At 40.0% G+C, this 17,982-nt stretch overlaps 2 protein-coding genes across 23 annotated transcripts in view; one reads left to right on the top strand and one right to left on the bottom strand.

The window, feature by feature from the left end:
• Positions 1 to 825, bottom strand: part of scn4aa (sodium channel, voltage-gated, type IV, alpha, a) — a 28,851-nt gene extending 28,026 nt beyond the window's left edge. Inside the window, exon 1 of one of the 3 annotated variants that reach the window (XM_035533257.1) lies at positions 805 to 825. The gene's annotated coding sequence lies outside the window, so the exon portion shown is untranslated. Of the gene's footprint in view, positions 1 to 436; positions 767 to 804 lie in introns of those variants that run through there. The other 2 variants (XM_035533255.1, XM_035533258.1) reach the window with 2 other exon arrangements.
• A 576-nt stretch (positions 826 to 1,401) lies between these two features.
• Positions 1,402 to 16,077, top strand: zgc:163073 (uncharacterized protein LOC100037358 homolog). 20 transcript variants are annotated; one of them, XR_004776826.1, is made up of 10 exons: positions 1,402 to 1,577; positions 5,733 to 6,469; positions 8,810 to 10,242; positions 11,547 to 11,626; positions 11,736 to 11,801; positions 11,910 to 12,070; positions 12,973 to 13,000; positions 13,124 to 13,235; positions 14,887 to 14,967; positions 15,136 to 15,227. XR_004776826.1 is itself a non-coding variant. In XM_035533285.1 (10 exons), the coding sequence occupies exons 7-9, from the start codon at positions 15,091 to 15,093 to the stop codon at positions 15,666 to 15,668; spliced, it is 276 nt and encodes a 91-aa protein (XP_035389178.1). In that variant the 5' UTR covers positions 1,410 to 1,577; positions 5,733 to 6,469; positions 8,810 to 10,242; positions 12,973 to 13,000; positions 13,092 to 13,235; positions 14,887 to 14,967; positions 15,089 to 15,090; the 3' UTR covers positions 15,669 to 15,681; positions 15,841 to 16,077. The 20 variants fall into 20 exon arrangements, 3 of the variants coding, with proteins under 3 accessions (XP_035389178.1, XP_035389179.1, XP_035389177.1); XR_004776816.1 differs by having other exon boundaries at positions 13,092 to 13,235; XM_035533285.1 differs by lacking the exons at positions 11,547 to 11,626; positions 11,736 to 11,801; positions 11,910 to 12,070 and adding exons at positions 15,463 to 15,540; positions 15,640 to 15,681; positions 15,841 to 16,077 and having other exon boundaries at positions 1,410 to 1,577; positions 13,092 to 13,235; positions 15,089 to 15,259.
• Positions 16,078 to 17,982: the final 1,905 nt, after the last annotated feature.

Below are 17,982 nucleotides of genomic sequence, written 5' to 3'. Positions count from 1 at the left end.
CCAGACACTAAGGAGAGAGTATTGCTAAGTCAAGTTCCATAAAATAATTTAAGTCATAGTTTAACCTGAAACTTGTGCTTCCTGGTTGATTTCTTATTTTGTTTTGTTTATACTGCCATTGATAAATAGAGCGCCAAACAATCTCCTCTCAACCAAATGTCTCTGAGCAAACATTTCACACTTTAGATAAGTAACACTACACAAGTGCTGTATATCTTTTGAAGTGCAGCTTGTTTTTATGTGCAGTAACATCTCTTGCCTCTCAGGTTATATATGGAAAAAAAGACAGATGTATACAAGTGTGAGCAGAGTGCATCATCTTCTAGATTAGATGAAGTTATATTGTCTACATGGATAGCAAAAGCAAGTGGAAAAAACAAAGATAGATGTGTTAGTAAATGTTCTGATGAGAGCTGGCATAAAAAGAATGACCTACCTCAAGATGCAGAAGATCAATGTTGCAGACTAGCAATAGCCCAGAGATAGAATAGCAATACTCCACAACCAGTAGAGAGCATTAGTATTGCAAACTCAATGCTAAGTTTTTGGGTTTTTGGTTTTTTTTGCTTCCTCTAAAAAAGTGTAAAAAAAAATGGATTTACACTATAAAATAAAGAAAAGTACTTGTATTCAAGCTTAAAGACACAGGATTACTTCTAATTATATATTAATCTAAGAACAGCATCTAGAGAGTCACTGCAGTGAGGTAACAAGATTCGATTTCTGGTATACGACACCCAGCAGAACTGCACACTAAAGCGTCATCACGGTCCACCCTCTCCTCCTTGGCGAGAGAAGACTTACCATTGGTAAAGCCTCCTATTCTTGATTTCACTCATAGCAATGTGCTCATTTGAAGATGCTTAAGCACATCACAGACTCATAAAGCAACAAGTTCCAATACAGCGACAGTAAATGCCTATATGTGAACTATACAGGGAGCCTCACAAGCAGGCTCTGCAGCATAGATGCACCTATCATCAAGAGTGGCCATGTCAAACTATTCTGCATGTTTATGGTAAGAATAAAAATAATAAATGTTATCATTACTGTAAAATCACTGTTAGTCTAGAATGAAGAAGATCATGTTTGTTCCAGGCATAGACTGCCCATGACCCCCCCCCCCCCCCCCCCCCCAGGTTTAATGATTCAGTACTCTATGTTCTATCTGCAGTACTAACTGCCCTCTCTGATTTCATGAGGTTATAAATGAAGATTTTTGTATCAGTAGGACTTACGACAACCGGAAGCATTTGGCTAATCTCCAGTTGCTCCAAACCAGCTCTATTCCTTATTACACCTACGACGTTCTCACACACATACATCCTGCTTTCACCTCCTCACACTATATCCCTTTTCCTCACACACACCTCAGCCCTACAAATACCTTCCCTCTACTGCTAATAAACTAGAGTTTCTCTGAATACAATTGACTCTGGTCTGTTGATTTGGGGTCCCTCTCTGAGCTCATGAAGGGAAAAGACTGGACAGAAAGGGGAACTGCTGTACTTCAACAGAACAACAAACTAAACAACGTTACAATTCTGGGGGCTCGATCCAGGGATCATCAGTTGGAGGTAAAGTTCTATTTTACTATACATTGCGTTCAACCTCCCAACTGGCAATCCGTTACTTTTTTTCAGTTTTCGGGAATTGTTCAGATAGTTTTATAGTGGAAATTATTCATCTACCTCCAGACCAGAGGGTGGGAGATCTTCCAGTGAAATAAATTGCTTTTACCTTTGAACCACAAATAGAAAATCTCAGACATTCTAAGTAGGGGGTTTTCTTTTGCAATTTTTGTTTGTGCAGCACCCTGCTTGTCCTCTTTGTTCTCTCAAATGGGGAGAAGTATTGTGATACCTGAGCCAGGCATAACATCCTGTGCCTGGATACATAAAAACAGTTATGAGGAAAGCAACCATGTTATGGGTGGATAATTTAGCTGGGTGGACAGAACCATGTATCTCTTATTTCGGCCATGCATATCCAAGTGAGGGTTTATTCCAGGACACACGCCTGCGGTTGACCACAGTGTGTATTCTGGATGGATTATGAGCATATGCAATCGTCATTAGCAGCCTAGACTAAAATAAAAAACAAAGAAAATAAATAAACCCACAACCACACTGCCACCACCATATAAAATAAACACATTTAATCAGGTACAAAAAAATACTTCCTGGCCCCAACTAATTATTAGTGAAGTTCCCCAATTAAACTATCACTATGACCTGCCAAAACATGGAGTAAAGACAGTCATTACTGATAAAGCGGGCGAATGGTGCATGACCACCAAGGATGACACACAAATTTACTAGTGAGCATGTATTGGTTTTATTGACATGTTCCATAAACAGCTCACCATGTATCTACAGAGGCGTAATCAACAAAGCATTTATTTGTCCCATGCATCCGAATTAGGACCGACGAGGCGGGCCTCAGCAATACTGAATCTAAACTCTTTATGAGCACTCTAGTATCTAACATGCTCAAGGAACATGCCAGTATCATTAACTTTCTTGTTGCCAAACTATATGACACCTTGATGAAAGACATTCTGACTCATATTCATGATTCGGAGGCTGTCAATGCCTTCCCTAGAAAAAAGAATAAAACTGCTGTGCCTGCAATGGTCAGCAAGGGCTCAGGCCCTTGAATAAGAAAAAACAAACTCGGAATAAGGGACCCTCACATGATGTGAGCGAATGTTATTACTGCATTGGATAAAAGAGTGTAGCATGTGTATTTGGCATGAGCAAGAGAAATAGGATTCTGTTGGTGATGGACCCACCACACATGATGGTAAATCCATAGTGTGGTCCAAACCTGAACAGGGCTGCTTACAGAACAAACCTGATTTTTTTTGATGCTCTAAGAAACTGTAAGTCACTCACATTTAGAACAGCACATTCTAAAGTTGTGTAGACAAGTAAATTAGTTTTTTAGTTGACACCACGGACACGTTTTACTTGGGTTTTATCCTCACAGTATGCAAACTCACACTGGCTGGTGACCGTGTAGATGTTATCTGAACTTTTAAGCCCCCCCACCCCCCCATCAAAGAGTTTGTTGATGTGTTGCTTAGGCTTTTTTTGTGAACTGACTGCTCTTACTATGACAAAAGCCTATGCTCTGTATGCAAAAACAACTCTCACAAATTGAATGGTCAACTGTGTCCTGAAATCATCTGTTCTGCTCCCACATTAGGCTTGCCAAATTACAGCCTACCCTTCTACCTCTATGCCTGTGAGCAGGGCAGGATCATGCCAGGGGTGTTGGCACAGTAGCATGGTGGGGGTTGCAGACCTGTGACATACTTATAGAAAACCATAAATTATGTGGCACAAGGCCTCACTGTGTATTTACACACTGTGGCTGCTACTGCTGCCGTTTAGGCATGTGACAGTCAGAAAATAGTACTTTCACATAATTTTGCATATTAGTCATCAGGTAACCACAGTGTTAAATACATCAGCCACACAACACAAGACTGCCCAGAGGCATAGCAGCTATGAAACCATTTTGACATGCACTAGTAACTTGACAATTAAACTGTCTTCTCTGCAGGCCTCTCCAGCCTTCCTAGTGCATCAAATGTTCTTTCCCAAATGCAGCACCTCCACTAACTTGGCACATGGGTCATATGTTATTGTTGATGGGTCCTGCTTCATAACAAGTAATGGCTTATATCTATGTGGCTATGCTGTGTGTACAATGCCAACTGTAGTTCCTGAAGCCCTTTCTTTGCCCTACTCCTTGGCTCAAGCTGCCAAGCTGGTTGCTTTGATTCACACGTGCACCTTGTTCAAGGACAAGTCTGTCACAATTTACACACATAGCTGTGCATTAGCATTGCTCATGGATTCAAATGAATCTGGTCACAAAGAGGGTTTAAGGCAGCAGACATTACATTCTACTCTCATTGCAGAATTGTTCAGGCTTGTATGCATCTTGGTCATTTAGCAATTGCCAAGATAAAATGACATGACACTCCCAGCTGCGTAGAATGAAGCAGGGGGTAGCTATTTAGCCGATTCAACAGCAGAGCATGCTGGCAAAGAGAACTCAGGCTGTGTAACATGGAGCGATCACAAGGCAGATGCATAGTCCAGGAGGTCAGGAGGCGCAGCTGCGTTCAGCAGCGGTGGATCTGGGAGGTGTGGAGGTGCAACTGCGTTCAGCGGCTGTGGATCCAGTAGGTCTGGGAGGTCTAAAGGCACAACTGCCTTCAGCAGCGGGTCCGGGAGATCCAGAGGAGTGGGTGTGTCCAGTGGCGGCGGGTCCAGGAGGTCCAGAGATGCAGGGGGCACTCAGCGGAGGATGGTCCGACAGGTCCGGAGGTGTGACCATAGGAACAGACCTGGTACGAGACATAGGAACAACAATGGCCCAGAGTCATAGAGCCAATATGGAGAGTACAAGAACATATAGTAACAAAGCAAAACATGAAAAGCAAAAGGATAAATGGACAGGGCAACACAGAAAAACCCAGAACACAAACAAAAACAGGCAGCAAAAACACAAAGGCTAGAAAAGAGCTACATAAAGTGTGAAACCACAGAGGCCTGAATTAACAATGGCCAACAATCTAAGACAGGAAACACAGGGTATATATACACAGGGCAATGAGGACTAACAATGAACAGGTGATACATATGAGACAGCGAAAATGAAAACAAGGACCAGAACAGGAACAGAGAACATGAAACAATGACATAAGACAGGGAAACCTTGGAGATGGAGATGCCAGGTAGGGGCCAATCATGACAGTCTGAGAATATCTGTTCATACTGACTGTTTTTGCATGAGATTTGCATGTTTTGGCATGAGACTGACATTGTTGTGCTGCAATTGCTTGGTGAAGATGAAGGTGAAGGTAAGGTATTTTGGAACTCACAGCACCGTAACAAGGGTGCAGACAAGTTGATCAGGCTTGCTCTACCTGAATCTTTTCTTGTGCATCATTTTTATCATGTTTCATGTTGCATAAAGGGTTATAGAGAACAGTCAAAAGAGTTTCTGCATTGTGAACATATCAGAAACAACAAATTTGATCCTAGATTCATGTTTAACTTGTGCACAAAATAATAAAAACAGCTAAACATGATGCATTCCCACCTCCTGAGTCTCCTTTTCAGTCTTTGCAAATTGATTTCACATATGGGCCTGTGAATGGGCCATTCAAAGTAATGTTTTAATTTATTGATCAATTTTCTATTATTGCCTGATTTTTTTATTGCTAATTATTGATCAATTTTCAAAATGGCCTGAGGCATTCCTCATTGAAAACCATTCCGAGAATGCCAACTTAATAAGCAGCGGCATCAATAGGAACTCAGCAGTTATGCAAATACCGGAGCATTAACTGGAAGTCCACATTCTTTATCAGCCTCATCCCTCAGGTACGGTAGAGTGTACTAATCTCACACTAAAGAATAGATTGAGCAAAGCAGCTCAAGAAATTGGGGGAAAAAAACTTGGTCGACTTGTTACCAACTGTCCTCTGTGAAATTCATATGACTTCCAGCAAAATGATCCCATTTGAAGTTTTGGTGGAAAGACCCTGTGGGTAAAGGTCCAATCAGGCCTAATGTTAGTTGGTGAATTAGACCCAGTTTTCTCACCCTCAATAGATCCATTCTAGTAGAGCCCCTATTTAGAAGTGTTCTTATGGTGTTGTTTCTTTTTATTCTTTCTTTCCCCTCTCTATCTTTCTAATCTGACATTAGGCTAAACTCGTGATGCCCCAAGATCTGGTGGTTTATCAGACCTGGCAATACTGGAGAGAAATCTCTGTTATAAGGTGAGCAAATAAGGAATTTTGCCCACATGACTCTGGTTTTCATCTGGCCCTGTTCTCTTAAAACAAAAGATGGCAATGTAACAAAGAAACTCTTATCATTAGTATAAAACTCTGCTAGACTAGTCAAATCACTCTGTTAGTCTAGATTGAAGAAGATTGTGTTTGTTCCAGGCATGGACTGCCCATGCCTCCAACCCCCCCTCCCGCTCCCCCTCCCAGTCTAATGATTCAGCACTCTATGTTCTATCTGCAGAATTAACTGCCCTCTCTGATTTCATGTTGTACTTTATGTCGTAAATGAAGATTTTTGTATCAGTAGGACTTACGACAACCGGAAGCATTTGGCTAAACTCCAGTTGCTCTCACCCAGCTCTATTCCTTATCACACCTACGACGTTCTCACACACATACATCCTGCTTTCTCCTCCTCACACTACAGCCCTTTTCCTCACACACCTCAGTCCTACAAATACCTTCCCTCTACTGCTAATAAACTAGAGCTTCTCTGACTACAACTGAATCTGGTCTCTTGATTTGTGGTCCCTCTCTGAGCTCATAAAGGGAATAGACTGGACAGAAAGGGGAAATGCTTCGCTTCAACAGAACAACAAACTAAAGAATGTTACAATTCTGGGAGCTCGGTCCAGAGATCATCAGTTAGAGGTAAAATTCTATTTTACAATATATTGTGTTCAACCTCCCAACTGGTGATTCATTAGGTTTTGTTAGTTTTCGTAATTGTTCAGGTAGTTTCATACCAGAAAGCATTAATCTATCTCCAAACCATAGGGTGGGAGATCTCCTTCCAGTGGAATCAATTCCTTTTACCTCTGAACCATAAATAGAAAAACTCAGACATTCTAGGTGGGAGGATTTCTTTCGCAATTTTCATTTGTGCACCACCCTGCTTGTCCTCTTTGTTCTGTCAAATGGGGGGAATTATAGTAAAACCTGAGCCAGACAAAACACCCTGTGACTGGATGGATAAAAACAGTTGTGTGAAATCAAACATGCCATGGGTGGATAATTTAGCAGCTTCTTTTCTCTGGTGTGCATGGCATTTGTCCACTGCATAAAGTGCCACTTCTAAAACAAAGCATATAGCCAAAATTCTACCGCTCCTTTTGCCTAGTAGAGTCAAACTACTTCATTGGGCCACAAGCACTACCTCCAACATCAAACACCAAAAACCTCCATCAAGCCAATGAAGCTGAAGTCAGAAAGCAGTGACTTCAATATGTAACATAGTTCACACAACATGATGAAAATCCTTTGGGGTGAACACTTAGCATTTACTGTGGTATTGCAAGTGAGCCACCATCCCCCACAAGTATCAGCAATTCGAGAGCCCTGAGATAACTATGGGCAATACTTACCCAATCTTGGCAGGCTGATACCAACCACTTGGCTTTCTCATCACATATACTTGAAGTGATAATACACTGCCTGGCCAAAAAAAAAGTCACCACCTGGATTTAACTGAGCAAATAGGTAAGAGCCTCCCACTGGGTAATTACTGCATGGGTGATTATGTTTCAGCTGACAAGAGGTTATTTAACCCTAACTGATGCAGTGAGTAGCTTCTCATTTGTTAAACAACCATGGCGAAAGACATCCTATGGTCATGTAAAAGATGTTAATCTGTTTCAGAAGGGTCAAATTATTGGTATGCATCAAGCAGAGAAAACATCTAAGGAGACTGCTGAAACTACTAAAATCGTGTTAAGAACTGTCCAATGCATTATTAAAAAGTGGAAAGACAGTAGGGAAACACTATCTTCGAGGAAGGAATGTGGTCTGAAAAAAATCCTGAATGATCGTGAAAGGCGATCACTTAAACATGTGATGAAATCAAATCGTAGAAAAAAAACAGTAGAACTCAGGGATATTTTTAATAGGGAAGGTAAGAGCATTTTCACATGCACAATGCGACGGGAACGCAAGGGATTGGGACTAAACAGCTGTGTAGCCTTAAGAAAACCACTTGTCAGTGAGGTTAACTGACAAAAACGGCTTCCATTTGCTAGGGAGCATAAAGATTGGACTCTGGAGCAATGGAAGAAGGTCATGTGGTCTAATGATTCCAGATTTACCCTGTTCCAGAGTGATGGGCGCATCAGGGTAAGAAGAGAGGCAGATGAAGTGATGCATCCATCATGCCTAGTGCCTACCGTAAAAGTCTGTGGGGGCAGTGCTATGATCTGGGGTTGCTGCAGTTGGTCAGGTCTAGGTTCAACAACGTTATATGCCCAAAGAATTAGGTCAGCTGACTACCTGAATATACTGAATGACCAAGTTATTCCATCAATGTTTTTTTCTTCCCTGATGGCACAGGAATATTCCAAGATGACAATACCAGGATTCATTGGGCTCAAATTGTGAAAGAGTGGTTCAGGGAGCATAAGACAGAATTTTTACACATGGATTGGCCACCACAGAGTCCTGACCTAAACCCCATTGAGAAGATTTGGGATGTGCTGCAGAAGACTTTGCGCAGTGGTCGAAATCTCCCATCATCAATACAAGATCTTGGGGAAAAATTAATGCAATTCTGGACAGAAATAAATGTTGTGCCATTGCAGAAGCCTGTGGAAATGATGCATGCGTGTCGTAATCAAAGCTAAAGGCAGTCCAATGAAATATTAGTGCGTGTGACCTTTTTTTTGGCCATGCAGTGTATCTTGATGCTATATACCTGGAGCAAAGCAACAGATTTGAAGCAAGCGATTCCTCACAGCTGTAAGAGTGGTTTGGGACATCCTCCTGGTTCTCACTAGACAACCAGTGGTTATTGTAAATAATCTTAGAACTGCCTAAAGAACACCTAAAGATTTATTCAGTTAGGTCACAAGTTTGGGTCTCAGTTATCCAACACCTCCACAACTCAAAAAAAAAATTGCTTTTAACATGTTTGAGCTTTCTTAAGATATTAGTAAACCCAAAGTATGTGAGGGCTAAGATGTCTTATTTTTGGTTTCTTTTTACTGATTTTGTGGGTGCCAGTTCAGTTGGATGAGGCTGTAGATGAACATAAATGGCACTGGATGAGGTGAGCTTGACACTGGATGAGGTGAGCTTGGCACTGGGGTGATGTGAGCTTGGCACTGCGTGATTGTGAGTTTGGCATTGAGCAAGGTAAGTTTGGCACTAGATGAGGTGAGCTTGGCATTGGATGAGGTGAGCTTGGCACTGGATCAGATCAGTTTGGCATTGGATGAGGTGTGTTTGACACTGGATGAAATGAGTTAGGCACTGGATAAAGTGTGCTTGGCTCTTTATGAGGTGGCCATTGATGCACACCCTCCTCAACATGAAAACAGGCCAACAGCTTACCCCATCCCACTCAGACAGACTCAACCATGACTTCTGTATTACAATTGGATTGCATATGGTGAATATATTAATTAGCTCTAATTTGTTTAGAATTGAGAGTATGATGTCCACTACTTTGTTAAGCTAAATAATGCACCTTGTCTTGTACAAAAAAAGGACAGTATAAATGCACTGTGCATTGGTAGTTATATAGAGTATGAAGCAGAGAACTAATTTGATAATATCATCTTATTATAGTGCTAGTCTTATATTCTCACCAAACAATTAATAACTTAGAATATGTTTTAAAATTTATTGTCAGGTTAGTGATTGAGATTAGATGCTTCAAACATAAGAAATATGTTTGAAGCAAAACATTTTTTAACAAAAAGACTCTTATGCAGAAGTATTAAAACTAATATTTAGAATTGTTCATTGTAGTTTGGCAGAAATAAATATCAATATTCAAAACCTCTAGAAATAGCATTATTTAAGAGTTTGTTACAATTACAAATGTAATTGCTCTTGGAAAATAGGATAAGGTCCACAAAGAAACCATACAGGAAGCTGATGTTTTTACTCCTTGTATTCACCTAAAATAAAACCTTTCTGATAAATATGCTTCACTCTGATATGGCTACCTTTGGAAGATGTTTGTAATTACCTCTTCTGCATTCTAAATTTACACTCAGCATCTTGCTCTTGCACATGCTTTACTCTAAATGAGTGGCTCTTACATGAAACGTACTCACTCAAGCTCACACATATACATACGCACACACAGGCTTGCATATATATGGATGTAAGTGTACTTTTTTTTAGTAGACACAGTGGACCATGCTATGATGTCGATGTGTTCTGAAGTGCTTATTGGCAGAAGATTTTGATTTGTATTGTTTTGTCACTGGGAATACTGCATCCAGTTCACTCTCCTACTGCCTATAGGTCTCTCTCTTCCTCCCTCTGCAGTATATGTGTTGTCTAACATTACTCTCTCTCTCCCTCCCTCTCCAGTATGTGTTCTATCTAACAGGTGTGAGAGGGAGAGAAATGGAAAACAAGTGAAAATTCCACAACTTGAACCTCATAACCCCACACCTGGTGTAAGGTGGGCTCAAACCCAGGTCAGTTCAATGATGATACCAACAGCCTACTGGGTGAGCAAACATGCTCTAACGATGGTGGCCCATGTGCAGAACAGTTAGATCTTGGATCAGGTAAAACAAAAGGAAAAATAAACACCATGCCGAGCGTGGAAAAAAGGGAGAACTAAGGACGCCACAGGAAGAATGGCAACCCCGATGCACTGTGGAAAATCAAACTAAAACTTCCCAAACAAAACCAGAAAATAGTGGAGGAACTTGAATGGCTAAGCCTTGGGAGAGAGACTGACTTGAGAGGGGAAAACTGGAGAGGGGAGGGGAGGTGTAAAAACAGACACCGTCGCAGGGAAGAAATTAGGTGTAGCACAATGGCTCACAGACCTCAATACCTGAAGTTACCGGCTAGGAGCTTGGCTCAAAACTTTAGCAAAGACCCAGCACTGAGTGACTGGGTCACTGGGCTTATATAAGGTCTAGTCTAGCTGTTGGGCATCAAGCCTAGTGTGGTTGACTCCCTCTGGTGGCCGGAGGGGGCCTCAGCCTGGTGCCAACCCTTACACCTGGTGAAATGTGGAATCAAATATTGCATGGTCTTATGTATTTAAACATTTGGGTTGATCTAACAAATAGCCACATGGGTTTGTCAATTGGTGATAGCGCAAGGTCCAGCAGGTCCAACCCTGTATTAGGTCATACATATCAATGAACATTCATGCTATTTAGTCCTATCTGTTCTGTTCACTCCCGGGAACAATGGTTTTGCAAGGAAAGCCTCTCACAGATCAAGTTCCCCTAGTGGAATCTATTTGGAGGGCATACTTGTTTTAAAGTCCTGTAATGCAGAAGGTTGTGTTTATACTATGAGGGGGCCAGTTTCTATATAGGTGGAGACAGAATTATTTAACTATAATAATTCAAATTTTAATGGAGACAAAGGGGAAACTCACATAAAGACAGTTATTTGTACACCTGTAACACTGAAGTGTTAGCAAGATGTCATTTGGTGCTCCTGTTTCTAACATTAATGCTGATTTAAACTCCATGGTTAGACAGAAGAAGTTAAGGAGATTCTTTTGAGAGTTCTAACAAAACGTCAAAATCCTGGCAAAATCTGATCCACCCAACACATAAAAGCTTTGGGGGATAAGATACTGACGACGAGGTATAGTTAAGATATAATAAGAGTGACTGTGAAAAAAAAGCATCTTCCAGCATCCCTGAGCTATGGGTAGTCCTTCCTTCCTTCCTTCCTCATTTTTGTTACATTTTTTGGTCCAGATCTTTATTTTGTAACACTAATTTACAATGCATCTCTCATCATTTAGATATCGAGTACTGCCTAGAACTCAGTGAAAAGGAGTGGAACAGTAAATGGGAGAACTAGAAGAGAAGGGTCAATCTAAAGGTGAAAAGACACAATGTAGAGATGCCAGTATGGACAGGCAGAGATGGGGGCTCCTGTGAAGTTTAGTAGACCCACAGATCCAGTGATCCAGTGCTCTACCCTATTTTAGGGCCGTGACTAATGTTGTGGGCTTTGGCCACCTGCCACTGCTTCAGATGCAGAAGGAGGAGATAAGGTAGGGTATATAACTACTAGCACCCCTGACCTTCCACCTTTGTAGGCAGGTGGTTTGATGAGCTCGTAATTGGGGGATCCTGCTTGATCTGTTTCTTTCTGATCAAAGTGCTCATGGCCACAAAAAAGGAGGTCATGGCATCAACAGCAGAGAAGGTGCCGGGACCTGCTCCAACAGCAGTGTCTCTGGGACCAGTGACACTGGCAGCAGCACCAGTTATAGACACAGAATCTGTGAAATCATTAAGCAAATTGGATCCTGCAGTCACAGTGAGTTCACAGTCACAGTGTGTGTGTGAATTGCTGGCATAATCTGCATGCTGGTTCTCAATCATCTGAAATCCATTCATCTATCATGACACTGTATTTTCATTTTTGTTGTCGCTGGCGTAACAAAAATTAGTGAAGCAAAAATGTTCTAACATTGAGTGTTGAATAAGGAGAGATTCATAACATTCATAACATTTCATAACATATTTTGAAATAATTTTACATATGTTACATGTTTTTCTTTTCAGAGAACTTTGCATTATTACTGATTCTTGCTTAAAACCTAGTCTAGACAGATTTGTATGTATGTTGTTTTTTCACTTTTTTTGTTATAAAACAGAAATGGTGGGGACATAAATGAATAACTTCAAATTAAAATCAAATCGAAATCCAACACCTTGAGACTGAATTTCCAAAGTGACTGTAATTGTTTGAGCATGCAGAGTATGTCACCCCTTTACTAGATCGTGCAGGTATCCTCAGCATGGAGTTACAATATTTGTGCCATTGTGCTTCAAATACTCTCTTCCACCCCATCTGCTTTTGGCCTCCTCTTTGTTCTCAGTTGAGCCTCCATGCTCCCTGAGGTAAGAGGGGTAGGCAGTTTGGCATCCACTCAGAGAGAGGGAATGCTTGTCTTAGAGACAGCCAGGGGGTATGGGCACCCAACAACTGCCATCCCCTAACCTTCAAGAGCAGCATCTGCACTTATGAAGTGCTCTGTGGGGGAGTCTACTAGTCACTCATAATAGGAAGTGGCAAGAACTTGTTTCTGATATGTGTCAGTATTGTATAACAGGCCAATTAGGTTATGAAAGACTATGTAAAGTCTTTCATCACCTGTCAGTAAAGTAATTTGTGGAAATAGCTGTGGGTAACACAAGTCTCACTCTTTGTTGCAGAGTGATTTCAGCACCAGCCAAATCGAAGGTAAGCAAAAAGAACACCATCTATATGTAAAGTTCACATTTATATGTAAAGTTCACATTTTTATCCCTTTTTGCATTTTCTATCAATGCAGACTTCAAAGAGGCTTTCTCACTATTCACTAAGACTCCCACAGGAGAGATTTCCTTTGGTCAGTGTGGTGATGTCATGCAGGCCTTGGGACAGAACCCAACCAGTTCAGAAGTTCTGAAGGTGCTGGGAATGCCAAAGCCTGAAGGTAAATCATAAATAAGCATTAAATACATATATACATACATAGATATGGACATACATACGTGCATATATACATACTAGATTATGGTGACCCAAAGAGCCTAAAAATAAACAATAAAAACATTACACTTTAGAGACTACAAACTTGCATCATAACCACAGCAGAATTATATTATCAAGCTATTATTAAACTGTTTAGTGGTCAGTTTTGTTTAAGTTAATGCTGTGTTGTTTCAGTATAGTTTATTTCTTTGTTCAGGTGAAGCATTCAGATACTTTTAAATAGTTTATTTAATGTTATGTTTTTGTTGTTTTACTGGATGTTGCCATATTGTTATTTGTTTGCTTCCAAATCGCCATTTTGTCATAATGCTGTAGAATGCTGTACCGAAGAGGGCATGCATGAGGGTTCGTAAAAAAAAACAGGTTAGAGAGATGTGAGCTACTGTTAACCCGTCGACCAGTACCGTAAGTGGCAGCATAACAGCTTCAGACACTAGCAGCCTTTGTGGTTCGATACTGTGCTTGATTCAGCCTTACGTCAAAAAATAAATGAGCAAATTCGCACTGTGTTCACTGTATTTGAATGCAACCCACAGCATTATCTCTGAGTGATGATGGCTAGTGAATAAGACATTTTCAGAGACTTTGACTGATGATGTCATAACTAAGTTTTCAAAAAGAAAATACCAGGAAGAACTCAGATGTTCTTGACTAAGATATTCTGTGTTATTTGCATTTGTCAATGCATTTGACAGTAATGCATTGATTATATTTGTATGCTTTGCAGTTACTCATCTACAATCCCTCAAAGGTCAGTTTAATAGGAGTATCTAGAGAACTATCAGTGATTACACACGTCTGTCATCCACCTTGACGCTTCCTTGATATCAGGGCATACTCTGACTGAAACTTTAAGACACATCTACTGGAGTGCAGATTGGTGGGGTATTCATAGATTGGTGGGGTATTCATAGCTTGGTGGGGTATTTAAGTATGCCACGCATGCAAGGGCTCTCACCTCTTTTGTCTGTGTAATTCCACACAATGTTGTTCTGTGCCTGGATGTAAGCTTCTTTAAATCTCAGCACTATTCCAGCCTCCAAGGTGATAACCTTCAACACACAGGGCTATAAAGGAATTTGATGTGTGTACATGGAAACAATGAGCAGAGCTAAATATAGCATCTGCGAGGTTTACTAGATGGGGGTCTTTTGTTATGTCTTGTATTGCATTCAATATATCTGCAATCCTCACTGTAAAACTTTGGGGTGTTAGCTTTTAGATCACATTCATCTATCTTTTTAAGATGTCAGCATACTTAGGCTATGAAACCTCACATTTTCCTCTAAATGGTGATTTTGTTCAGAAAAGTATGTTATGACTAAGGCAAAACTATAAAAAAAAATTAAAAAATAAAAAAGTAAAGAAGTTATCCAATAAAATCTCAGAACATTTTAAGATCTGATTTCTGGTATTTAATGCAAGGCTGGTAATTTAATGCTGACCTAAAATTTTATCTTTGTTTAAAAGCTTATAAGGAATTGCTGTGACTTGCAAGCCACGTTTAAGTACTGCCACATCATGCCTGCTAAGACAATAATTTGACATGATGTCTGTTAACAAACTGGAAATCTTGTTTTGTTTTTGGACAGATGGCCATGAGGATGTTTGGCAGCTCCCAGTCAAGACTGTAAAATTAGGCACGCATCAGCTGAGCAAGACTTTTTGATCTGGTAATTTGACTGTCTTTGATCCAAAGTTATATGGCTTTCCATTCCAAACAAATTCATATGACTTTCCATTCCAAGTTCAATGTATCTTTCCCCTATTGTGTTTTCCTCTATTTGGTTGTAGAAATGGGCTCCATGATTGACTCTGAGACGTTCCTGCCCATTTTACAGCAAATCTCAAAGTCATCGGAGAAGGGCACATATGAGGACTTTGTGGAGGGGCTGCATGTCTTTGACGAGGAAGGCAATGGAACAGTCATGGGTGCTGAGCTTCGCCATGTCCTCGCTACACTTGGTACAGAATTGCAGGATAGGACACCAATAGAATACTATTATTCTTGTATTACATCCATGTGTGACTAACTGTCAAACAAATTGTCTGCAATAAAATTACTTTATAAAAATTACCTTATAAAATGAGATATATTATGATCATTATAATCTCATGGTAAAACATTATATTGGCATTTTCTCTGCTCTTTTACTGCTGTTTCTCAGGTGAGAAGCTGACTTTGAGAGAAGTTGATCAGATACTCATGGGGCAGGAGGATCCAAGCAGCTCCATCATCTATGAAGGTATAATCAACCTGCCTTTTGCACATCCAGTGCAAACGGCATCATTTGAATGACATCTGCTGCTGCTCACGGCTGTTTTCCTGCCCTTTCCTGCTCTAGTTTTTGTAAAACACATCATGACAGGATGAATGATTAATTAAGGTAAAATAACCTGAATGCTTTAGAAACAGTCTTTGTTTAAGGACGTCATAAAATGTTTATAATAGATTAAAGTTATACAGTAATATGGATCTTTTATAAAATTCAAGTTCTGTATTACTTCATTCTTCAAACATTTACAGCCAATTATTTGGTGTCTAGATTCCTGAGAAAAAGTTCAGAAGCCAGGAAAGAAGCATAGCTATCTAAGAGACACGTGCCAGTTCTATACTCCATCATGAAAGAATTACATTCAGAATCTTTACAGATCTAATCCATTCTGGATCATTATCAGCGGATGCCCTTAATGTCTCCAAGTTGCCCACTAACTTGTCATTAATGTGTACAATGTTAATGCAGAATTTCAAAAATAAAAGTAATTTTTGTTTTTAAACTGCACCTACTGTTGTGGTACTGAATTTTTTTTATTATTATTATTATTATTATTTTTTGTCTTTTCAGTAAAGAGAAAAAATACAGGTGATTATTCAGTTAGTGTCACCATGACCACTGTGCATGTTTCTGGCAAGTTGCTGGACAAAAACTAGATAATATGAACATGGAAGTATTGCTCACAGTAAGTCAGGCAAGATTTCTCAAAGACCCCATTATGACCAGGCAGACCACAGTACAAACCCTGGGAAGGAAGAGACATAATTAAGACCAGTTAGTGCTCAGAGAGGGCAGAGCCCTGGGAAAGGCCTGTGCATATGATTACAGTAGCTGCCTCTCTGACGCCCATGAGAGAAAACAGCCACAGATGTCAGTGGATAAAACTCTGGCTACAAACGTGCTAATTATCTAAGCCCCGATGTCGATACCTTTCAGTAGATGAGCATTCTAAAGACTCTTTTGTCTGACTCCAATCTCACACCGTGTCCCCCACTTGGCATTCTACTTGCAAAAAGCAGGCTAAATGCTATGCTACTTTGAAACGCTCACACCTTATTTTCAATTAGTATGGCTCTGGGTTATTCTTTTTACTTTAGAGTAGTCATACAATGTAGATAGGCATTGATGCTTCTCCAGAGGAAAAAAAAAAGTTGCTGGTTAAATTCAAAGCCTTTGCAAGAATAGAGATGTTGATTCTTTGTCTTAACTTTGAAAGCAGTTTGGGGAAAGCTATCTGTTGCTAAGATTCCCAGAGTCACAAAAATGGGAATGTCACACTAGAAGTAAAGACACAGGAAAAGCCTAAATCCAGCAGAGCTTTTAGAGTTTTTACTACCACAGACTCAGTCACCCCTCCTTTCTTTCTCGCTTTCTCCTAGAATTATTTACCGCCTTTTCCTATTTATTTCATTTTTCTACTTTAATCAATCACTGCTAAAGTTATTCAATGTATTGACATTTTTATGGAACGTCAAAACATTTTGTAGATACAAATTATTCTTCTAATAGAAAGAAAGAAAGAAAGAAGGAAAAAAAGAAATTTTGTGCATGCAAAGTGTAAAAGCTAGATTTATGCACTGCATTGCTCTCATGTAACCTACTAAATAACACGCAGTACGTTTTTTTCGTCCCAGATTACAGCCTTCTTCTTTTGTATTGATGACATCAGCTTCTAGAATGGTCTTTGAGTTTGTGTCATAGACGCATAAACTGTTCTCCACTGACCTCTACTGGCCAACCATTGTATTGTAGATTCTTTACAACTGCAGAATACTATGAAATAGCGCTGATCTTACGCGAAGATAACTTTTTTGCACATCTTGCATCATTTACATAAGCATGTATTTTCACATAAGTACGGCTGTGCTAAAATGCAACCTAGGGTACAGAGAAAATGCATGCTTATGTAAATTTTATATATATATATATATATATATATATATATATATATATATATATATATATATATATATATATATATATATAGAGAGAGAGAGAGAGAGAGAGAGAGAGAGAGAGAGAGAGAGAGAGAGAGAGAGAGAGAGAGAGAGAGAGACAGACAGACAGACACTTCAGTAAAACTTTAGAGTAACAAAGAATACCTTAGTGAAATGTAAAACAACCATAAAAAGCAGTTTTCCATTATTTGATAGTAAAACAGGAAGTAGCAATAAATTCCCAAAAGCAACAGGTGAGCAGCAATGGGTGACAGAGGGGTCAGTGCAGGTATCATCATTTCAGAGGATGAACACTGGCCAAGTGCTTACAGTGGCTGGTCTGGTAACTCTTTTGCTTGGGCTGGATTCACAGGACCTGACAAGGCCAGTGTGGGACATATCCCTGTCCTTATCTGTGAGAAAAGCAATTGACAGATGTTTCTCTGGGCTCCTTTCCAAGAGGACAGAAAGACAG

The sequence above is a fragment of the Electrophorus electricus genome, chromosome 14 (genome assembly GCF_013358815.1).
Source record: "Electrophorus electricus isolate fEleEle1 chromosome 14, fEleEle1.pri, whole genome shotgun sequence".
Taxonomy (NCBI): Eukaryota; Metazoa; Chordata; class Actinopteri; order Gymnotiformes; family Gymnotidae; genus Electrophorus; species Electrophorus electricus.
The sequence above is the reverse complement of the archived record's forward strand: the minus strand, read 5'-3'. Positions and strand labels throughout refer to the sequence as shown.

Excerpts from the sequence above, each read along its gene's own strand:
- zgc:163073 (XM_035533284.1), top strand. The coding sequence starts at position 11,915 with ATGGCCACAAAAAAGGAGGTCATGGCATCAACAGCAGAGAAGGTGCCG. Across the intron at positions 12,071-12,972 it reads AATTGGATCCTGCAGTCACA|AGTGATTTCAGCACCAGCCA; the intron begins GTGAGTTCACAG and ends TCTTTGTTGCAG. Across the intron at positions 13,001-13,091 it reads CAGCACCAGCCAAATCGAAG|ACTTCAAAGAGGCTTTCTCA; the intron begins GTAAGCAAAAAG and ends CTATCAATGCAG.